This window comes from Nelumbo lutea, chromosome 7 (genome assembly GCF_056320005.1).
Source record: "Nelumbo lutea isolate HS-2025 chromosome 7, American lotus-T2T, whole genome shotgun sequence".
Lineage (NCBI taxonomy): Eukaryota > Viridiplantae > Streptophyta > Magnoliopsida > Proteales > Nelumbonaceae > Nelumbo > Nelumbo lutea.
Genome location: NC_142690.1, coordinates 50,596,943 through 50,621,265, shown reverse-complemented (window position 1 = coordinate 50,621,265; position 24,323 = coordinate 50,596,943). Strand labels below are relative to the sequence as shown.

Here is a 24,323-nt window from a genome sequence, read left to right as displayed (position 1 = left end):
GCGTTTCCGATACTTTAAACCTTGGCTCCACGGAGATTAAAGACGATTATTGATAACTATAGAGCCTTATGCGAGATGGAGGGTGATGACTGATGAGTACCGTCATGTCTATCTTGAAGCCAACAAGGATGGATGGTAAGCTAATTGTGCCAAGTCGTGTTGATGTTACTAACCTCCCTTAGACCCCTAAACTCTAAAAAAAGCTTGCGTGTTTACAAGTTCAGCTCTCAGAAGGACGCTTGCATATTTCCTGGAATGAGCGAAGATGAACTACCTGCTATAGCTTATAAGTAGAACTAGACTACTAAGGATATTGCATGCATCAGGTGTCTAAAATTCAATTAATGATGTCTTTTTAAGGAGCAACCTAGCCATGGGTCTTGGCCTTCTGAATGTTCAACATGCAGCCAGGTATGGAGCCACATCTTAAATCGGGTTTTAAAATTACCTTGAATAAATATAGAAATGAATGATGACGGTTCATTCATTAAGAAAGCAACTACCGTCTTACCCAAGAATATATTTGATCCATTTACCAAAAAAAAAAGAAAATATTTGATCCGGCCAATACCATGCAAGTAAAAAGATTCAAGAAGCATTGATGAATGATGAACACTGAAATTAGAACGTTGGATGTTAATTAACCCATAGAATAATAATAATCCATATTAAGAGGGTAGCACAGAGCTTGGTGACAAATGACAACTGACACTCTCTAGCCCGATCCCGATGTCAAGGTGGAAACAAATTTTATCCCTAATCCAAATCATGTATCCTTATATAGCCTTCAACAATTTCCAATTGTTGTACGTCGGCTCTCTTTTCTCCTTTTTCTCATACATTGCAAATAAGCTGTGTATCTTGCTGGATTTGCAGCAGCCCATGAAATGTGTAAGCAATGAGGTAAAAGATATTTATACCAGCAGGGCTCAAGGCTCATTCCTTAATTGGAGTTCTTCATTAGATACGCTACAATACATCCCAAAGTCGCACCGGCAGCAACCTGTAACCATATAAAGAGAAGTAAGATCTCCTCAACTGAAAAAGAACCACCAGAGTGGAAAATATAGGCATTGTATTCAGGAACTCAGAGAGGCAGGAATAGGAGGGGTAATCAGGAACTCAGAAAGGAAGATGATGGCATTGTATTCAGGACAGGTTGGCATGGGAAATTCTTTTAAGGCTGAACTGTTGACCTTGCTGCAGGGGCTCAGATTAGCTAAACAGTTGGGCCTTTGATCGATTGAGGTACAAGGGGATTCAAAAGTAGTTATCTCTTGGGCAAACACAAACAAGCATATCCCATGGATTTGCCGACTCTCTTGCTAAGCAAGGAGTTACAAGACAACACCTGTTTTGGGCTTCTGTGTAACATGGGTATAAGGAAAGGGTTTGTCTACTTTATATTCATGTTGTACTAAGCCCCACTGTCACTATTTTTTATTTAATGAATTAGAATTAAATTTCTGCTGATCCAAAAAAAAAGAAGCACCAGAGAGTGATGCCATCTTTCTTGCATATATGTTCCTGCTGGTGTAAATGAAATGAAGTGGTGCCCAACCTCTGAACATGGATTCCCAAAGTAAAGACATGGAGGGACATTTATATTCCCCTAATTGGAGTTTGAGTCTGAGAGCAGCCACTCTGTGCAAAAAAATGTCTAAGGTTAGGACAGTATCCAGTCTACCCCTTCCAAGATGATAGCTGGGATTGACATTGGATAATGGCCTACACACACAAATAGTATGGCTGTATGCATGTATATGTATATGGGTAAATCTGGGTATGATACCGGAAGAGCTTTGATGAACCAACAAGAATTGGATGTTTGAAATCTTCTGTGTTAATGCTAATTGGATGTAATATATAATGTTCATTTAGACAACAAGAATTGAAAAACAAGTGACATCTGAAAACAATGAGTTAGGAAAATATTAAATCTGTGTGTGTGTGTGTGTGTCTGTGTCTGAGTCTATCTTAGTGGAAAGAATGATTTTTTACACATTGAAGGGGCTAGAAGAGCTAAAGGTAGACCAAAAGGGCACATGGGTACAAGTAAGAAATGATTTAAGCACTAATAATTTAACAGTGGATGCGGCTTTAAATAGAACGGATTGTTGAAACAGGATTCATGTAGCCAATCCCATATAGTTGGGACGATGTTTATTATGAGCAACTCAGCCCAACCATGAGCATTCATATGCCAAATTTAACCAAAGAAACAGATATTATCAAGTTGGAAAATTCTGAAATTTGGTTATCAAAAATCTATGCATTAAATAGCTGATTGGAGAAAACATATGCAACATCTGAAGGTAAATGAGAAGAAGAATTCATACAAATGAATATTCAATTATCTGAAAATAACACATATAATCAAATGCAAATCTGTGCCACTAACCTGAAGTGGAGTATGACCAAGTGAATCACGCAAAGGCCTAGCATTAGACAATGGGTGTTCAGGAGGAAATTCACACACTATTTGGTTCAGCAACTGCAATGAGCACCAAATACAATTGCATAAATTCAAATTACCATGTTAGTTTAGCTATAGTTAATTCAGTAACATCCACTGAACATGTTTCACCCCACAACTCAAAACAAAAGATGACCAAACACAATTTAACCACAAACTGGGCAACCACCTAAAGATTGCAATGAATTTTGAGATTCCAACCACATATCATGAATGGCAAAGCTTTTTTTCTTTTCTTTTTTTTTTGAGAAATAGTAAAAACATTTTATTAGATAAAAAAGAGGAACATAAGTGGATGTACAACACAGACGGGAATCCCCAAAAGCTTACACAAAACCTCCAAAAGAGCACCAAATTTAGTTAAGCCATATGCAATAGGATTTAGCTCCCTCAGAATCCAGATCAGGTTTGCATTTAAACAATCCAGAGAGTCCCTAGCCTCTGCCAAAAAAATGACTCAATCTCCATGGTGCACCCTCCTTGTCCCTTGGCCATTTTATCGTATTTGCTGAATCCCCTACAATATTTAAGTTCTGAAAACCCAAGTTTCTCACTACTCTAATTCCTGTTAGAGAAGCCAACACTTCGGTCTTCGTAGAGTCAGCAAAGCCTATTGGACCCATAGTTGTCAAGGTGACGCCTAGGCGACAAGGCACCCTTGGAGGCTGGCCAAGAAGTTTTGCAATACTGTGTAATAAAATACTTTTATATTGTTATTTTTTTAGATTATAATTAACCAATAAGTAAGGGAAGAACAAAAAATTTTGTCTAATCAACACATTTCTTCTTCTTCTTATGAAAATTATGGATAGTTATTAAAGAAAGTTGGTTACGGAACCTAGTGAACTACCCTAGGATATGTCATTTTTACTTCAAAAAATCCATCGCCTAGGCGACAAGGCACCGCCCTGTTGCCTAGCCTCGCCTTGGGCCCTTGGCACCTTGAAAACTATGATTAGACCACTGTAAACCCAGCAGACATTACCCCTTTCATCCCTTATAATGCCTCCAATGCCAGCAGCCAGCTACTGCTAAACCAGGATTACCTGAAGCGCTTCCATTAAAGTTTAGAGTTGTCATTCCTTCACAGCTAAAGACTGGCCCTCTCAAGACAGTTTGAGAAAGTGTGGGAGGAACAGAAAAGTATGAGCACTTCTGCTAAGGCCATTAACTGAGAAACCTCTGAACAAATCAAAATTAACATCCCATAGATTGCAAAGGTAAGTAATATAAGAAATTAACTCTTCAAGGAGCTGGTCTTTTTGTCAAGAAGGTGCTTATTTCTTTCCTCCCAAATTCCCCACATCATTGTATGCAAAACAGTTTTCCGGTAAATTTTACCTCTTTTTCTTAAGCCTCTTCCTTGCTACTGTTGTATAAAATCCAGAATATGCTCTGGAACAACCCAACTGTAACTCCTACCAAAATTGGAGCTTTTTGTTGAGAGGTGTACCATGGGAAGATCAACACTGTGGACATACTACAGAAAAGGAGACCCCCCCCCCATTATGCTTATCCCCACGCTGGTGTACTCTATGTAAATCCAATGAAGAGAATTGTGGAAGAGAATTGTTACCACTTACTAACATCCTGTCCTTTTGCTGCAGATATATGGGATTGGCTTTTCTCTTTGTTAGGTTGCAGGTGGTCCTTGCCAATGGAGGTAGACAAGCTTTTTGACCTTTCTACCTTTGCCAATGGAGGTCCTTGCATTAACCAATGGTGGTCCTTGGCAAAGTTTTATCTTTTACACTTTCAACTAACATGGTTGAGCCATAAACATAATACTTTAACCAATGGTATCAGATTCTGATTTTGCATTGCATATGCCAGAGATGTTTATCGTTACATGAATGCTATGAAGGCAATGGTTGACATGAGAAATTGCTAAAACCTATGTTGACCATATGCAGTTCAGCAAAATAGATAAAGAAGAAAACAGTCGGAAATTAATGAAGAAACCAAAAATAATGATAAAGTTCAGAACTTCAGATTGAATGTCGAACCAATACTGCACTACTTTATACAATTTTTAAGTACAGTAAATGACCTTTCTTTTTTATCAGCACAGTATATGACCTTTTCGCCTAGAAAAAACAACCATCAGCCTGATAACAAGTCAAAAAGGTTATATAGAGGGTCCCAAGATAAGGGCATTTTTCAAACTAGTTGCATGGAACCATGTTTAGGTCTTTGTCATCATATACTCATCAATGACCCTAGGAGCAAACTGTGAGAATAAGCAGCAGACCTCCTATTATGGTCACACCAACTGGCAGCGCACTGCGGCGCAGTCATAGGCAGCAGCATGCACAGCTGACCGCACAGCAGCAGGCACCGCCTGGCAGCGCCGCACAGCAGCACGCACCGCCGACAGCGCGCAGCACGCACCGCCCGGCAGCGCGCACCGCGCACCGCCTGGCAGCGCACAGCACGCACTGCCCGGCAGCACACAGCACGCACCGCCCGACAGCGCAGCACAGCAGCGCAGCACGGCAGCACACACCACCCGACAGCGCACAGCATGCACCGCCTGGCAGCACGCAGCACGCAACGCACGGCAGCAGCACCGCGAAGCGCGCGCACCGCCCGGCAGCAGCAATAGGGCGGGGCCCACATGACAGCTCATCAGGCCGGGCCCACACTTATCTTACCACATCAGCTCTGCCCGCCAACTCACCACCAACTTACCTTATCCCTTATCCCTTATCTTATCCTTATCTTTATCTTATCTTAAGTAAGAGTGTGTTACCAATAGGAGTAGGTAATTAGGAGTTTGAGTTCAAGTTGGAGTTTGAGTTTAGTTAGGAATTTCCTTCTGTAATCTCCTATTTAAGGAGCTACGAATTGAAATAAAGGCATTCAGTTTTCACAGTCAAGAAAGAGAGTGGGGAGAGTTCGGGTGATCTCTTAGACAAATCACCCATTAGGAGAGTTTGAATGATCTCTTGGACAAATCACCCATTAGGAGGGTTCGGGTGATCTCTTGGACAAATCACCCACGCGATTGCCACCATAGGGTCTGTACGCAAGGGCAAGGGCAAGGGAAGACAGGAGTCCCTCCCGATGGACCGACCCGTGACGAGATCCTACACGCGGGCCCATAACATTTTGGTATCAGAGCCAAATATCACGGGCGATACGGAGCAACTATCATTCAAGGTCAACGAACTGGAACATAGGCTAGTAGAAACCAGCACGGAGGTTCGTGAAGTCAAGGAAGATGTCCGGGAGATGCAACGCCTGCTGGAAGCATTCCTCTCCAACAAGGAAAGGAGTTTTGTGGGAATCGCCAACACAAACAGTCGTCGTTCGGACTGGGCAGAGGCATCCAACGAACAACAGATCGCTGCCCCTACAGCCACAGTTATTCCCAAGGATCAGCGTGCAGAGGATGAAACTGTAAAGCCTCCTCCTTTGGCCGAGGACAATGTCACGAACATTATATTGGTACCTGCAGAATGCGCTCCTTTGTCGAAGACAGGTGGGTTGGGCGATGTTGCTGGGGCTTTACCAAAGGCTTTGGCTCAGCGTGGACATAGAGTTACGGTTGTGGCACCACGGTATGGTGCAAAAGTCCAAGAAACAGGGGTGCGCAAGAGATATAAGGTGGATGGGCAAGATAGGGAGGTAACTTTCTTTCAAGCTTATATTGATGGCATGGATTTTGTGTTCAGGGACAGCCCTATGTTTCGCAATATGGAGGAAAATATATATGGGGGAGGCCGAAGGGATATTTTAAAATGAATGGCTCTCTTCGGTAAGACTGCTCTTGAGGTTCTCTTCTGTAAGTATACCCGGTGCATTCCTGTGATCCACAACATAGCACACTGGGGCCGTGGTCCAATACGCGATTTTTGTTGTGTGGATCTTCCACAAAACCACTTCAAACTATATGACCCAGGAGGTGGGGAACACTTCAATGTCCTTGCGGCTGGCCTGAGTGCAGCAGATCGTGTAGTCACTATAAGACATGGTTACGCCTGGGAGTTGGAAACTAAAGAAGGGGGCTGGGGTCTGCATCAAAGAATCCAACTTTATGCACTGAGCTACGGGGCAGCCCCTATTGCTGGTGGACTGAGAGATAGTGTGCAGCCGTTTGATCCATTGGAAGAGTTCCAAGCCCCGTATCCGAAATTCGAGCTTGAGGACAAGCTCGTTGTCCAGGAGGGGTGTAATGTTATGGTCACACCAACCGACAGCACATTGCGGCGCAGTCATAGGCAGCAGCACGCACAGCTAGCCGCACAGCACAGCAACACGCACTGCCAACAGCGCAGCACGGCAGCACGCACTGCCGACAGCGCGCAGCACGCACTACCGACAGCGCGCAGCATGCACCGCCTAGCAGCACGCAGCACGCACCGCCCGACAGTGCGCAGCACGCACCGCCTGGCAGCACGCAGCACGACAGCAGCACGCAACGCACCGCACGGCAACAGCACCGCGAGGCACGCACACCGCCCAGCAGCAGCAGCGGAGGGCGGGGCCCACATGGCAGCTCATCAAGCCGGGCCCACACTTATCTTACCACATCAGCTCTGCCCGCCAACTCACCACTAGCTTACCTTATCCCTTATCCCTTATCTTATCTTAAGTAAGAGTGTGTTACCAATAGGAGTAGGTAATTAGGAGTTTGAGTTTGAGTTCAAGTTGGAGTTTGAGTTTAATTAGGAATTTCCTTCTGTAATCTCCTATTTAAGGAGCTACAAATTGAAATAAAGGCATTCAGTTTTCACAGTCAAGAAAGAGAGTGGGGAGAGTTCGGGTGATCTCTTGGACAAATCACCCATTAGGAGAGTTCGGGTGATCTCTTGGACAAATCACCCACGCGATTGCCACCATAGGGTCTGTACGCAAGGGCAAGGGCAAGGGAAAGGGAAGACAGGAGTCCCTCCCGATGGACCGACCCGTGACGAGATCCTACACGCGGGCCCATAACACCTCCAGCAGACACTTAAACAACCTCAGCAACAACAGTGGCTAGGTTCCAACCGTGCTTCCAGGATTTAATGGTACCTTATTAGATTTTGTTGCCCCACCATTACAAGGTGTGATTGTAAAATATCAGGCTGTCAAGTGTGAGGATGCGGGTTCAAGTCTGAGAGCAGTCACTTTGTGCAAAAAAAAAAAAAGGCAAAGGTTAAGACCATAAATCCCATATCCAGTCCACCCCTCCCAAGACCCAAGATAGCTGGGACCCACATTGGGTAATAGCCTTTTTCTAATCAGATTTCGTTGTCTCCACCAGATCCAACAAAGTCCAACCTTGCTTCAAGGATTTAATATAAGTAATACCCCAATTAAATTGTGTTCTCCCTACCAAATAAGCAAGCATATATAACATAGGATCCGAAGCCCCCAACCCCTCAAATCTTAGTCCCCTCTCATCCCAAACCAATCATTTAAAGCTTATGTTATATTCTAACATAAGCTTTTATACCAAGAAAATTCAGGGTGGAACCATCTTACTTTTGGAAGAGAGTAGACAAAGTGGAAGAGAACATCATAGTTCACCTATAGAAAATCCATAATAGGACATCTGATGGGGTACTAACTAACCCACAATACATGTCATCCCTTAAAAAAAATAAAAATTTGGTTTTACTAAAGCCACATAAGATGGTCACTTCAGGTTAAAGGATAATAATCTTCACTCCAGACGATAAAACAATGAAGAATAGAAATATCTTTGTCACATCATCTTCTTATCCCCAGCCTATGGTTACAAAGAAATCCATAATTTGAGATGCATGGCTATGTGGACCAGATGAACTTGAGATTAAATAGTTCTGTCTTGTATTTTCATGTTAAATACTGAATCTAGGGGTGCAATTTGTGTCGGGTTAGGGTGGGAACTTGTTAAATTTTCAATGGGCCCAAACCCTAACTCAAGCCTGATGTAAAGGAAATTCCTCAAGTCAAGCAACCTGGCTTGCAGCCCTAATTGAACCATTTGGTTAAACAGTGGGCAAACTTCTTGTGGAAGGTGGTTACTATTATAACTCAAAAAATAGGTAGTTACTATTATACAACTTTTAATACTACTAAATTCTTAAAAAGTTTCAGCTACAACAATACTGACTAATGACTTGTAGACATATTTAGGTACATTTAATTAAACAGTGGGCAATCTCTGAACAAGAAACTTAAAAGAAAATATTCATAATATTAAAACAAGACACGTTTTACAATTGATAACAGGTGAAAATTTTTATTTAATAAGGAAAAACAAACTAAACTTTAAAGAAAAAAAGCTAGCGAAAAGGATGGCTAGCTCACCTGTAATGTTTTAAAAAGAAGAGCAGATTGAGTGGTTGAAGGAGGTTCAACCAAAACTGAACCTCTTCCTGGTCCAGTATAGATGGATTGAACCTTGTAAACCAGAGTTGAGAACTGTTAGAGCCAGAGTGGTTGAATTTTCAGTTAACTGACCAGCACAGTTTGTAAAACATTTTTCACCCAAAACAAAACCCTGAATCATTAATCAATGTTTTCAAACCGCTGTTGACCCAGACGGTCAGACTGTTTGGCTCGGGAACTGTCTAGGCAACCAGTTCCGTTTTACCCCAAACTCGGTCCCTGGCTAAAAACCGTTGAATTGGTCAATGACCCATTGACCTGGGCAGTCGAACCATCAACCCGTTCAATGGTTTTTGGCCTTTTATTTTATTTTTTTTGTCAGAACGGGCCGTCCATTTGAACTGAACGGTTGAACTGCCAGCCCAGAAACCAGTGGCCAAAACAGTTCAGGTTCCGGGTTGTTTTTTAAAATATTGATTCAATTACATGATTTAGATCTTGTTGGTTAGACAGGTGCTTAACCAAGGTTCATCTATCAAAAAGAGGTGGCCAAGGCTTAGAGGATAGTAACCATCCGTTTCTTCACTGCTCTATCTCGGCTAAGATCTGGAACCACTACTTTTCAGCTCTGGGTCTTGCCTGGGTTATGCCTGTTTCTGTGAAGGAGTTGTTGAGGTGTTGGGACTTGGGAGTTACATGGTCTGTCAAAGCTTGCTAGAAGTCTGTGGGGGTCTATTCCAGCTGCTGTGATCAGTACTATTTGGGTAGAAAGAAATAAAGACTTTTCCACAGCATTTCCAGAGATCCAGAAGAACTTATTGCCTTTTCTTTTGGAAAATTGCTCTCTTGGGTCTCGACTGTAAAGGGAATTTAGATCTCTCATCTTGGAATTGTAAATCAACATTGGGTATATAATTAAGTAGGTTGTTTCTGTTTCTTCCCTCCCTCTCTACAAAATAAAGGAAACCGAGGATTGGTTTGACTGTAGAACAGGGGACAAACTTGACTCTGAAAGGTTGGAAGCTCAGTTACTCTGCGGAAAGAGGAAACCGTGATTTCACTCTTCAGGCATTCAAGCTTCTTTCGTGATGATCAATCCCACGCTCCAGTTAGGGCATTGAGGTTACTCCAAGATGGTATATGGTACCCATCCTAACAACCCCAAACCGCTCAAGCTAAAACTAAAGGACAAACAGTGTTTCCGCAACCAAAGAGGCTGTGGAAGACTGGAGGCACAGAAAGCAGGTAATCATTACAATATGCTCTACATTTCAGCTGTTATTGGCTTCTCATTGCAAATATTTTGGTTAGAGTTGGTTAAAATAAGACATTGAGGTCTACAGTGACCTAACAACCAGATGCTAGCATAATCCTATGATATCACAAACTGCAACTGGGTATGTTGCCTCGTCAAATATCATTCTGGTAGAAGCTTCAATAAGAATATTGTTGTTAATTTGCTACCAATCAAATCACTGGTTGTTTCACTTGCTAATGTTCTGGATAGGGATTCTTGTACATCGATTTTCCTTATATATAAGTGCCATCTTGCCGATATTTGGAAACAGGACCAGGATGAATGGTTGGGCTTAGTTGAAACTTTGGTGGCTCTGTTACATGCTGGTTATAAGAAATTAATTGCTTTAAACTGTACTGGATTGGACTCAAGTTACCATGTTTCATGCAAGGGAAACCCTATAACTGACGATTGGATTCCTGTTTCCCTTTTTGCTTCCTAATGTCATTTATCAGGCTGCTTCAAATACAGCACATAAAAATATTCCCTCAGCCTCAACTCATCCCATCATGTGTAGGTCTCGTCCTCAGCTTCTCTGTCGTCTTCTGCTATGAAATTATGAATTCCCCAAAAAGGTAATTCTAGATTTCTGGTTTAATCTATTAAGAGAGTTTAGGCATTTACATTGTTTTGATATTTAAGGCTTCTTAATTGTATTGTCTTTTGTCCTTTGGACTCATCCATTGGGTTTATTTATATTATAGAAGGTGAAGTTTAGAGGAAAAGTTTTATTTTGGATAATATCCTTATTCTTCTTAGAATTGTACCTATGCTTTTTCCTGGCCTGTTGTGTTCTGTTGTTTTTGGAAACATAAGGGGAGCTTAGAAGAGAGTTTCTTTTTAGTTAGAAGTTAATATAATATGGATGAAGCTAATTTAATATGATATTTGATACAAAATTTATGTTTTCTGTTTGGCTTTTAATCATCTCCAAAAATTATCAGGCCCCTAAGTATCTCTAGCTTCAATGTTCTTTTTTGGTATTAGGTGCTACACATTAGAGTGGAAGTGGTGGCCAGATCAAAGTAGGTTGCATACGAGGCCCACTAGCCATTGAGAGCTTGTAGTTCCACAGATTTGACCCCGTGCCTACTAGGAGGTGCCAAGTGACCATCTGGATGATTGAATCATTGGTTCCTTTCACTATTCAAATGAATACATTTTTGTTAGCTCCATCACTGAGGTTCTATTTGTCCACTCTATGCCAATCTATGGGATTTTTTTTTTAGATGCATCATCTATGGGATTACTTTTTCCCTCCTTGCTTTGTTTGCAAGTCTATGAGATATTGGTATTGTTCTTTCCATTTACACATATGATATTACCATAATTTTGAGGCTTCTGAAGTACTGTATCTAGACTTTTCATACAAGCATACTTCCTGTTGATTGTATGGGGCTTGCATGCTGCATGAAGGTGATGTATTACTGCACATTCAGCACCTTGTGTTACTTTGGTATTCATCATGTTATCTTGCTACAAATATTTTCTTTGATGGTTCAAGTATGAGGCTTTGCTATTCATCTCACTTTTCTTGCTTTGTATTATTATTATTTAGATTTAGATTTTGGGTCCCAAAATGTCCTTAGCTGAGTAATTATTGAATAAGTATTAAAGAATAAATTTGTATTAAATGAGTTTGGTAAATAATGAGAATAGCTACTAATTGTAGCTATTTTGCAACAATTGAATAAGTGTAACTAAAACTAAATGCACTCACAAAAAATCAGTGAGTGCATTTAGTTGAAATTTGTGTGTATTGTGTGTAGATCTCAACTTCTCAAGTGGGATTTGTTGTGTTATTCCTTGTAATAAATGGATATAATTTTGGAAATATCTTTTACAATCCTTTGTAAAACTTAGTTGAGGATCTAAATCTTTGAGGTTCTACTATGGTTTTTGGCAGTTGTTTCTCAAAGCTGGCCTTTTCCACTCATAATTTTTGTTTATGTATATTTTGTGAAATAAATGAAAAGAAGAGTACAGTTCTTGCAAACCTAAAGTTTCCGTTTATAGGTGTTATGTTTTTATTTTCTGATAGCTAGTTTTTTCCATTTATAGTTTTTGTTTATTTACTTTGAACAAAATCTAAAGATGCTTTTAGTTCTTGCAACCAGAGAAGAAGCTCCTTACTTTTTGTCATTATTCTTATTCTTCAATATTTCCTTTTAAATTTTCTATAATGTTCTTACTACTGAAATTTGCATAACCATTATTTTAATTTACTTTTTTTCTTGAGGGATATTTCCAGTAACAAGATTAGTGACTCCATCCTTTCTTCCCTTGGTGACTTGAAGTATTTTGTAAACCTATGAGTTCCGCCAGTACTCTATGATCTAGAATATTCTTATTCTACCTCTGGAATTTGCTTAACGATCATTTTGTTTTACATTTTTTCTTCAGGGATATTAGTGGTTCCATTCCTTCTTCTGTTGGTGATTTTGAATATCTACTAAAACTGCAAGTTCTACCATATGGTGAATCTCTTTCTGTAAAAAATAAATAAATGCTTTATATAATATCGGCTTTTTCCCAGAAAAGAGATTTAAGCAAGATTCATTTATCTAAGTTCATCCCCATTTCAGTCAAATTGTCCTGTATTTAGTTGAGATTTTTCATATATCTTAAAAGTAAATTATAGTGGCCATTTGAGTGATGCATAGGCTGAGTGAACTTAAATTAAGTTCAATGAGTGTTCCCTTGAGGATAGTTTCAGGTGTTGAAGGCATTGTTAGGTTGTTCCACAAACAATTAGTTGTTTCCCTTTATGGCTACAAAAAACTTAATGTGAAAAAATCAGTCGGGAGAAAGTTCTGACAGTAGTAATGGAGACTTTCAGGATCAAATGTGTCAGTTGTCCAAACAACACTGAATCAAAGCTTAATCCAAAATGCACATGAGAAGATAGATTTATTTTGTATTTTTTTTGTTTGGTCAATAATAGATTTATTTTGTATTATTTGATGCATAGGATAAATTGATGAATCCAAAATTGTTATGTGAGATCAAAATAAAATGTAATTACCCAGTGAAGAACCTAAAACAGTGGTTTTGAATCTACCCATGGACCCAATGTATGGTGTGTACTATCTCAACATTGCACGAAGATATGAATTTGATTTGGAGAACTGAAAACCCACTCCCCCAAACATAAGGAAAAAGAAAGTATAAGTAATAATGGTAGAAATAATTATTACAATGATGACAACAACAAAATTCACAAATAAAAGTAAAGATTCTTTAGAACAAAAAGTCAAGAAGCATATCTCTAAAATTTACACCAAATGAGTGTATGACTGTATGTAAAACTAAAAATTAGGTTCTCAACCTCAATGCGTATTATGTATTTACTTGGAACTAAGTTATTCAAAACTCGTATTATTTATTTCTGAAAGTCAGATGCAAGTTGCTATAGTCACTTTTTCCATATTTTTCTTTTTTGAGAAAATGGTAACTTTCATAGAAGAAAAAAAGGGAAGGATGTAAAAATCAGAAGGACTAGACAACAGAAGAACAAAAGCCCTTTCAAGAAATAGGTAATCTTACTTCAGCTTGCCGACCAGCATGAAGTCTAACTCCAGTTGCATCATACATCACCTGTAGAAATTCCACAACAATTTTAATCCTGAAAAGATATCTAAGATATCTTTTATCAATCAAAAAAGAAAACATATCTAAGATAAATGCATAATTACAATAGAAGATGCTTATCCAAGAAAGGAATTAAAATCAGAGATAGCAGAAACAATTTTTTTATATCTTTGGAAGGGCTACACAACGGGGGTAACCCATCCTCCAACCCACGTGCAGGCGGGATTCAATCCCAAGTCTCCGCTACGACCAACAGGAGACCTTACCAACCTGCTGGTTGGCACCTCGCAAGATAGCAGAAACAAATTATGAGATCATAAAGGGAGTAAAGGTATTTAGAAATTACAATCACATAATGAATGTAATAAAGCAATTGCTTTATGGAATAGATCAGACATGAATCCAATCCATAAGTACTTTTTCTGTTGGCATTGTTGTATTCCTAGTACTAATTAGAAATAGAAGTTCATTGATCAAAATTGTTGGAAAAAGGCTCTAAATGCACTAGATTAAATATGGATTGAGCAAAAGAAGGAAATGTCTTTTTTTTTTTTTGATAAATGAGTAAGATTTTATTAAACCAGCAAATAAGAGTTACCGGCAACCCATGGAAAGGCACGAGGTGCAACCTTTCCTTTAAAACTAGTTACAGAATTATAAAAGAAATTTCCTATACTTAATTACCAAAGTATAGGAAATTTCCAAGGTTTAATTGTTAATAAATGGTTAAATTAGTTTCAAAACCTTAACAAAATCCATGAAAAAAGATTGCAAACAACATCAATAAGAAAATGGAAAAGAAAATATTAGAAAAAAAAGGATTCTAAATGCACTTGTGACAGGGAAATAGACAATAAGCAATAAAACAACAACCATATCCAAATAAAAGAATGAAGAAAACCCAATTAATAGGTACATACAACAGATGCCAAAACCACTGCAATAGCAAATGCTGATCCTCCTGTCCCGTCCTGTAAAGCAATAGCCATTGCAAGAGCTGTCACAGTTGCTGAGTGTGATGATGGCATTCCACCTGACCCAAGCAATCTTCTAGAATCCCACCTCTTCTCCTTGAACCTGCACATCTAGGTGAAATGTTTTGGAAAAATTAAGCCAGTAATTCATAAAGAAATAAAGTATACTAGGAAATTCTTACAAGTTTTCACACAATAGACAAGCAGATCACTTTCTAAAAAAGAAATTTATGTTTTTCTATCCAATAAAAAGCAACAAGTACAGACAAATGGTTATAGCTCATTAACATAGGATGATACAAGGAACTGCTTTTTCTTAAGAATTAAGACCAACTTCCGATGCATAATATAATGAACTTAGAATATCCATGCTTCAGAAGAAAAAATCCCATAACCAAGGCTTTTTTGTCATACTTTCTCATTGATTGAAACAAAACAACAGTGACATCAAGCATTCCCTTTGGTATAGGTCCAATTAACCATACAACCTAAAAACTAGATGGTAAGGAAACTCAAGCATAGATTTAAATAAAATTTAAAAAATCAAAAAATAATAGAGATAGGATTAATTATGAAAGATAATACAAACCAGGTGGTGAAAAGCTTCAGAAATTGGGCAAGAGCGAAGGCTAACAATGCAGAGAGGAGTGGAAGATTCGAGGGGAGAAGAGAAGGTGGAGATGTCACCAACCGGGAGTTGGATGACGCATCGGCAGCGGTGATCACCTCATCCATATCCGCCACTAGCAAATCAATCAAAAGGATTCAAACAATTGATTATTACTCACTAAGAAGAAGAAAAACAACTTTGTACAAATGAAAAATAGACCTTGTGAAGTCTTTAATATGATTGGTTAAAATTTTGATTACTGTGAGTATCGGGAAATAGCTCACTTGGGCTGATAAAGAGTCGCCATCCATCATTGAATTGAGTTGGAGGTGATGGGCCCTCCGGACATTATAGAAAATTCATTTGGTCCAATAGCAACTCCATATGCAAGGAACTGGTTTAACCAATCTGAGTAAGACTCGGATGAGAGATGGAAAGGATTAGGCACCCCTCTCCCATTTCAAATAGGTGGGGTCCATAGGGGAGGCTCCCAAAGCAAATAAGCACGCAATGATGGAAATTACCAAACATGAATATTGCATAATTAGATAACAAAGATCATTTAACAGAAGATAAAAAATAAAGCCTAATTAATGTTAAGAGAACATATAAGAACAAGAATTATTTCATTTAAACTAAAAAGGAAAAAAACACATAATGATAAGGGATACATGCAAATTAAAGCTAGGAACCATTAGCTAAAAAAATAGATTACCAACAGCACTACATAACCATTATTGAATGGCAGGACAGATCATCCCGAAGCCTACGAAATAGGTTATCTAAAAGCACATAAGAAACTCTTTATGAGAGAGAACAGAACAGATAAATGAATTACTTACCAACATGAATCGAGATTACCACTATAAATTTCGATGATAAACACCAAATCAAGGTTATTTGGTGATATGGGAGAACAACAACTAATAGCCTGATACGAACTGCTTAATGATCTAAGGAAGCAAAATCTTTGACTGATACTAAGATGATAACATGAAGCCTTCTATTTGAAGAGAATGAAGAGGAAAAAGAAAAAGAAAAAAATGACACTCTAGAATGATTCTACAAGACAATATTAGAATTCCAGCATTATTTTAACAGATGAGGATTAATACCCTAGACACCTCATGCGATAGAGACAGGGTCCATAGGGTCAGAACTCAGAAACATCCTAGAACGTAAAATGCATGCAGCAAGCTTACCTTTCAGACCAATAGGCCATATAACGGCACAGCATAACCAGGGGAAATGACACACTGAACCACTCAATTCCAGAAAATGTCAGGTTCAAATCACTTGACAGAGCAATACAAAGACAGATAAATGATCAAATATCAGAAGAAAGCAAAAAATCATCACACAGCCTGTATAACAGGATTCATTTTGCAATACGAAAATGGTTGAACACCCTTGGCATTAGCATTGATGGATATTACAATTTAAGAAAATCATGGCATGACGCAACAACCATGGTAAGATGAGGATTCGTGGCATGGACATGATACAATAAACAAAGCAAAAAAAGGACAAAAAAATAAAAAATAATTAATAGAGACATCAATTAACTAAGCGACCCAATCATTCTTCTTACCTCCACCAATTCGAAATATGAATTGGTAACTTAAACAGAAACTAAAACGTTAAGCAAGAACAAATTGCCGTAACCAAACATTACAAAGAAAACCGAGGCAACGATATCACGACGACCCGAACTAAGATCATAGCAAGGACAGCACAATAACTCAAAGGAGGAGCATACCTCCTTATTATGTAACCTTGGAATCAATGGCTGAGTGTAGATGGTAATATGTGCACAGTGAACCGAGCTAATGAAGATTATCGAAGAGATTACCGTCGCTGATGTATCCTACCAGGAACTCCCAAAATTCAGGTCTCGTTTCAAAGGAAGAGCCAAGAAGAGAGGATTCGAACCGTCCAGTTGGTGGCGATAGTGCGGACTCAGTTCAGCAATGGCGAAGATGCTCTGTTTTCACACTTATTGCATCAGCAAGTAGGGAGGAGAGAGAAAAGAAAAGGAGGGCAAAACGAGGAAAGAGAAGGTGAGGGAGGAATAGAGAGAGGAAAGGAGGGTGGCGATTCAGATCTGGTTTGTGGAAAAGAAACAGGGAATGGGGATTTGAAGAAGAGAAGAAAGATTGAAGGAAAGAATAAAATAAAAAATAGGGAGGAGAAAGAAAGATCAGGTTTTAGGGGATTTCCGCCGCCGCTGGTCGTCTCCGGACAATGAAATGAAGAAGACGCTACCGTGATGGGTTTTTTATTCCACCCAATTCATTACAATGTGGGCCAATCAGAAAAAAAATTTATTACATCGGGAGGAATTAATTAATCGGGGCGGGTTTGGGATAAATCCGGCATTGTCGAGGCCGCCTAGAATATATATGTTAATTATGAAATGTTAGACTGATTCATTTGACCTATAAAGTTAAAATGGTTTCATTTCTTAAATTTTGTATAGCCACCCCTTAATTGTATATTCAAAGTTCGTCACTAATAAAATATATTTTATCATATATGTATTTTTTAATATGATAAATATATAATAGGGAAAATTTCCAATTAGTACCATGTAGAACTTTAAAACAAGGACAATTCATTACCCAAACTTTCAAAGCGTGCCAATTTAATACCTATCATTAACTAATATGTTAACTAACTATTAAAGTGGCATTTGAAAAGACACAAATGTCCTTTAAGTGTCATCTAATTTTCTTTATCAACAATTCAAATGTTGATAAAGAATAAACAGCCCCAAATATTTCTCTTCTATTCAAGAAATTTGAGGTCACTGGAATGTCCGTTGAGATGTGACCCTGATTTTCTTGAATAGAAGATGTATTAATTTGGGATTATTCATTTTTTGTCAACAATGGTTGATAAAGAGGATTAGATGAAACTCACAGGGCATTTGTGTCTTTTTAAATGTCACTTAATGGCTAGTTAACAGGTTGGTTAACGATAGGTATTAGATTGGCACATTTTGAAAGTATGGGTATTGAATTATTCCATTTTAAAGTTCAGGGACCAAAATGGAACTAGGCCCAAAGTACAAGTACTAATTGGGAATTTTCCCTATATAATAATAAAATGTGTCTAATTTTGTTACCAATTTCTTTTATTTCTATATTTTTTGTATCTTTTATATTTCTAAATTTATATTATTTATTTATGACATACTGGAATTATCCATTTGATCCATATGGTTGAAATGCTTACCCACCACCTAGATGGAACATATGGTTTCATTTCTAGGTTTATTTTAAAAATATATAATTCCATTTTTATTGATGTTATTGTGTACAGATTTATTAGTGGAATTTATTGATGAAAAAGAGGCTTTAAAACAATGATGAGAAATAAAAGTAACTTAAATGTTTAATTCAATGAGATGGAGAATGAGATTTATTCAATGACTTAAATACAAGACTTAGAGGTAATTGAATGTACATAATAGTATTATTTTATAGGTAAATTGTAGATTAGTACCCTATACTTTGGGGCTAGTCTCACTTTAGTACCCAAAATTTAAAACATGACAATGTAATACTTAAGCTCCTAAAAACTATTAGTTAGGCCCCACCATAAGCATTTTGTCAATATATGATGCACAAGATATCACATGTTATTTGAAACATTTTAAAATTCCAAAATTACCCCTTAAAAGAAGACACTATTCATTGTATTCTTCCTTGAGATTAAACCAGAGCAATGATGAACAAAGTCCCAAATAGGGGTGGATTTCAGCCAAGATCAGCCAAATATTTGGCTATTCAACCTCAATTTGCCAAAAAGCTATGAGGCTCGAGCTCTATTTCAGCTCAAGCTAGAGAGCCGAGCTTCTTATAAAATAAAAAAATTATAAATATAAAAGATATTTTTTTATTTTATATATGAAAATTTAAGAATTATAAAAATAAAAATATTATATATATATATATATATATATATTGCTCGATTAGGCTTGTGAGCTTTACAAGCAAAGCTATATTAGAAAATGAGTTTATATGTTGAGCTTGAGTTTGGCTTAAAGCTCGGTTTAAACCAAGTCGAATCGAACTTTTTCATGAGTTGATCTAAAATAGCTCGTGAAAGGCTCAATTTGTTTCCACCCCTAGTCCCAAATCCACCATTGGTTACAACCATTACCTGAAATATGTTTTTCCATGGATTTTAATATTCTTTTTTAGCTCTTGTCATTTTCAAATAAATAAATTTATTAAAAAAAAACAGAGTTTATTCATAAATCATAAAGACTAATTATAAGGCTCTACTTTTGCAAGAGGAATAAAAAAATGCTCAAATAGGCAAAGAACTATCAATCAAGAAGAAGGAAAATATTTAGAATGACGGAGGGGTTATTTGTTCTCGTAACTAGGACCGGTGTTGGAAAGAACCTTGTCAAATGAAATTATCAAATACCACACAAACTGTTGGAATGATTAATAGTGGTGCAGCTCAGAGGGGAGAAGTAGAAAAGCTCCATGAAAGGAGTAAATCTGTTAATAGCTACCCCTGGGAGGCTTCTTGACCATCTTCAAATTACCAAAGAACTAGTGGAGACCCGTGCAATGCACAAACTTTGTTTTTTTTTATGAATAATAATAAGTTTATTGATTCATAAGCAAATTAGAGTGAGTTCATACATCATCCCAATGAGAGGCGCGAACTGCAGCCCCTCCTTGAAACTTACAAGTAAACTAGGAAAGAAAAACAAGAATCGTAACTGAGCCCAAAATAATTCTTCCATATTTACCCCTTGCTTAGCTAACACATCTAACAAGGTATTTGCTGATCTTCCCACCCACTGTACAGTGACCAACATATTCCTTGTCAACCAACTAAATTTCTCCATTTCATTCTTGTATTGCCACATAGCCTCTTCAGAATTTTTCAACCAACCCACCACCATTTTGGAATCCCCCTCGATTATTAGTTGTTGTACCCCCAACTGGTTTGCAAATTGGACCCCATGTATAGTAGCTAAAAGTTCTGCCCTGATGGAATTCCCAATTCCCAAAGAACCTAAGTAGAGCAACAAAATCTCTCCCTTCTCATTTCTCAAAGCACCCTCCACTCCGGATAATCCTGGATTACCCATACTGCTTCCATCAAAGTTCAACTTGATTGAGCCTTCGGGTGGAGGAGACCAACTTGTAATTGATTTGGCCTTTAAAGATGAACACCATGCTACTGCTGACCAATTTCTCCAAATGTCATTAAATGAGAACTGATGAAAGATTTCCAAGGTCTTTAGCCAACGTAGTGCCCTGTTTAACACACAGTCTTTCAAATCTTTGTTGTTTCTTTCCTTATCTTGAAAATTTATGAGATTCCTTTCTTCCCAAAGAGTCCAAGACAAGGTAGCACGACCACATCTCCACATAATTCTCCCTATTTTTGTAGGCCAATAAAAAGTAGAATGGTTGAAGAGCATGTGAACTTCTGTTGGTAGAGTCCAACTACCCTCAAACAACGAAAGTAGCCAAGCCCAAAAGTCTGCAGAAAATGGACAAGATACTAATAGATGGTAACAATCCTCACCGTGAGCTCTACAGAGGATACACCAATTAGGAGAAATACAGAGAAAATGTCTTCTCTTTTGTAGGTTGTCTAAAGTGTTAACTTTCCTATGAAAAACTTCCCAACAAAAAGTCATAATTTTGGGGGGGACTGGCCTACACCAAATTTCTTTTGATGGAAAGGGTTGGTGAGTAGAAAGTTGAGAGATGGACTTGAAAAAAAAAGCACAAGTGAAAGTTCCATTGGGTCTAGGAGTCAAAACCCTCTTATCTGGCTTGGAGGGATCCAAACAAATCTGATTAAGACATCCAAGCAAAAAAGAAAATGCACGGGCTTTGTTAAGCAATAGTGAAAGAACATCAACGTATACCATTTCTAATTGAGGTTTGTCCCAATTGGAATAACCATTATTCTAATTTACTAATTTACTTATTTACTTAAAATAGTAACTTTATTAGTAAATTATTAAATAATTTTACTAACTTTCTATTTCTATTCTAATAATTTAAGTAATTATGATAACTTTATTAGTTTACTAATTTTCTAACTTAGTAATTTATAGTAACTTTACTGATTTATTAATGTTCTAATTTACTAATTTAATAATGTACTATTTACCATAAATTTTACTAATTATTAACATTTTACTAATATACTAACTTCTAGCAATTCAAGTAATTATTAATGTTATTGTTAACTAACTTTACTAAGTGATTAATTTTAAGAAATTCACTAGTTTAAGTAATTTTCTAGTTCAATAATTTAAGTAGATTAAGTAATTTAGTAATTTAAGTAATTTTCTAATTTAAACTTTATTGGTTCACTTACGACAAACAAATTTATATACCTAATACATTAAATTTAATGGATCAATCCGAGTAATTAAGAAATTTACTAATTATAATTAATAAATGTTCACCTTTGTTTTTTAAGTAAATCAATGATTAGCTAATTTTAGTAGTTTATATATATATATATATATATATATATATATATATATATATATATATATATATTGAATTATTTAATTTCTAGCAGAGTTTTTCTTTTCCTCCACCTTCACGTACCTGGGTTTTAGGTAAGTTTCCCTTCCAGATCAGGATTTGTGTGGAGAGAGAGAGAGAGATTTATTTTAGAAAAACTTTTAGTTGGGGTGAGAGTCTGAAACGTGAGTGGTTGAATGTAGGTATTATGTGACTTTTATAGGAGGGAGTAGGGACATCATGGACTATATATATATATATATATATATATATATATATATCCTACCAAAGAGTAAATCATAGGAGGGACATCATTAACAAACTTCAGATTGGAATCTACATAGCATCTATAGCTCCTCTTGTAATTGTATTCATCTAAACCGATCTAATGGTTAAAAGAGGCAATTCGTGTGAATGTCCCTATACTGAATCTCGACCCTCCTTGGAATTTCATATGTTGGATGCATAAAGGAAGAAGGAATTGCCTAATTTGCAAAAGGATGGATTCATCAACAAAGCAATCACCTGAGAAGGACAAAAATAGAGGAATATTCCCAGCACCCAGGAAGGAAGAAAGGAAGGAAAGAATAGGTGGATGCAAGGTAAAGCAGATTCATACGATGAATCACGAATCATGGATCATGTGCAACCGATTTTCAATTAAGAGCTTTGGTGGGTCCCATAACTTTTAACTTCTTTTAATTCTGTGGATGTCAGAACGGCTATATGCTACCATTCCGATCAGGTGGGGTTATAAGAAGTTTAATGGTAGTAAGAAAATGAGCTAAAGTTCTGAAACCATGTTTGGTGCGATGGATTGTATGCATGAAATCAAACAAAAACAAATGGAAAGATTTGATACCAAAAATGCTTCAAAACGAGTTCGACCATGATACTTGTACCTGAAAGACATGATACTGAATATTAGTCAAAGCCCTTTTGATATCATGTCTTTTCGACAGCATAGTTTTCCTTGAAACAAAAGGCTGTAATCAGCAAAACCAAGTGTAAAGCAAATAAAGAAATAAATAACTTCAATTAGTGATAAAACAATACATCAGTATTAAAAATAGACTAATTCACCTTGTAAAATATAAAATATGATTGAATGAAAAATAAATCTTGTGAAGTTTTTAACGTGATTGGTTAAAATTTTGATTACAATGCATCAAGTATTCAAAATATACCATAGATTTGAAAAACAAAATCATATATATTGGCGGTCATCCCTCAGACACTCCGTTTTCTAGATGGAAACCAGTCCAACAATCAAACTGTAATCACATGATTGCACTTGCAAGTTGCAACTACAAGTAACGTTCATTTAAGTTGGCAGATCAATCCCAATTTCACATGTACACTTGAAGAAGCAAGTATCATTACCCGCCACTAATTGTGAAAAGCTTGAAAACCGTATTGAATTTTGTACTGCAGCATCGCAACAGTAGTATCATTCATATCTTTTTCCCAATTTCATTGATGTGTGCTGTACATGCTAATTTGGCCCAATACACTGTTCAATGATCTATTTCCTCCACACTTGAAAAGAATACACAAGCTCGCCTCAAAAGTCAAAACCAGTGAGGTAAGGGCAAGGTTACCTGCTCCCTACCTTAACATTTTGCTTGTCTAGGATAACATTCAAGATTCTACCTGGAACATATATTCTCTTTTTGATTGTCTTTTCAACCAAATATTTAGAGAGCTTCTCATCTAATGATGCCAATCTGAAAGCTTCCTCTTCCGAACATCCCTCCTCAACCTTTATGGTACCCCTTGTCTTGCCATTTATCTGAACTGGTAGGACTATTGTTGATTCCTTCAAGTATTCAGGGTTGGCCTGTGATTCAGACGATTTAATCAGAAGGTTGTAAAGAATTCCCCAGGAGAATAAAGACTTTTACAGGTAAATCTCCCAGTCTTGGAATGTCAATGAAGCAAGCAACAGAATTTCAGAATAACTCCAATTTAGAATACTCGTCAAGCTTCAAATTAAGCATTCAAAATATGAAAGAATAATACGTAGGAAGGAATAATAGAATGAACTAGCAGTAACACATGTTTTACATTACACTGAAGATTCAACTGGAAGCCAAAATTATCGGAAAAAAATAAGCAACATCTGGACCCCAAGTAATTCCTCCATTCTCATATATCTAATCATCTAACTAGATGACATTCCGCCTCATCTTTAAAAGAAACCTAAATACTACCAAGATCCCAGTTTTAACAGCTGGAGTGTATAATGGAACACAACACAATATTTTTTAATGAAATTCAGATACATGCAACAGCTCACAGCATAAATACCCTAGTTATCAGAATCAAAAGGATCTACATTAGTTTACACATAAAATCCCCTAGTTCTTTTTTCCCCCAAGTACCCAATCCACAGAAACTTTTGATCATGAATAACAGGAAAATATATTAGTGCTTAACTACATTCTCTGGTCATGTTCAAAGACACTAGTTTTTAACCCACCAAGCTCATCCAATGCAAATGTGAACAATCATACCTCAATTATATTCCAGCATAACTCACAGAATA

The 24,323-nt window shown here is 37.4% G+C and overlaps 2 protein-coding genes across 5 annotated transcripts in view; both read right to left on the bottom strand.

Moving 5' to 3' along the window:
• Positions 1-598: 598 nt before the first annotated feature.
• Positions 599-17,714, bottom strand: LOC148846345 (Acid phosphatase/vanadium-dependent haloperoxidase-related protein). 3 transcript variants are annotated; one of them, XM_088954544.1, is made up of 7 exons: positions 17,011-17,714; positions 15,536-15,659; positions 15,231-15,384; positions 14,588-14,744; positions 13,623-13,673; positions 2,402-2,494; positions 599-1,003 (listed from the first exon to the last, which is right to left on the bottom strand). In XM_088954544.1, coding segments are annotated over exons 2-7 (516 nt in total). In that variant the 5' UTR covers positions 15,537-15,659; positions 17,011-17,714; the 3' UTR covers positions 599-943. The 3 variants fall into 3 exon arrangements, with proteins under 3 accessions (XP_088810670.1, XP_088810671.1, XP_088810672.1); XM_088954545.1 differs by having other exon boundaries at positions 15,536-15,645; positions 17,011-17,664; XM_088954546.1 differs by lacking the exon at positions 15,536-15,659 and having other exon boundaries at positions 17,011-17,691.
• A 5,303-nt stretch (positions 17,715-23,017) lies between these two features.
• Positions 23,018-24,323, bottom strand: part of EMB2369 (tRNA synthetase class I (I, L, M and V) family protein) — a 54,657-nt gene continuing 53,351 nt past the window's right edge. Inside the window, exon 20 of one of the 2 annotated variants that reach the window (XM_088955009.1) lies at positions 23,018-23,615. In XM_088955009.1, coding sequence (XP_088811135.1) covers positions 23,373-23,615 — 243 coding nt within the window. In that variant the 3' untranslated portion in view covers positions 23,018-23,372. The remainder of the gene's footprint in view (positions 23,616-24,323) is intronic. The other variant, XR_016102237.1, reaches the window with a different exon arrangement.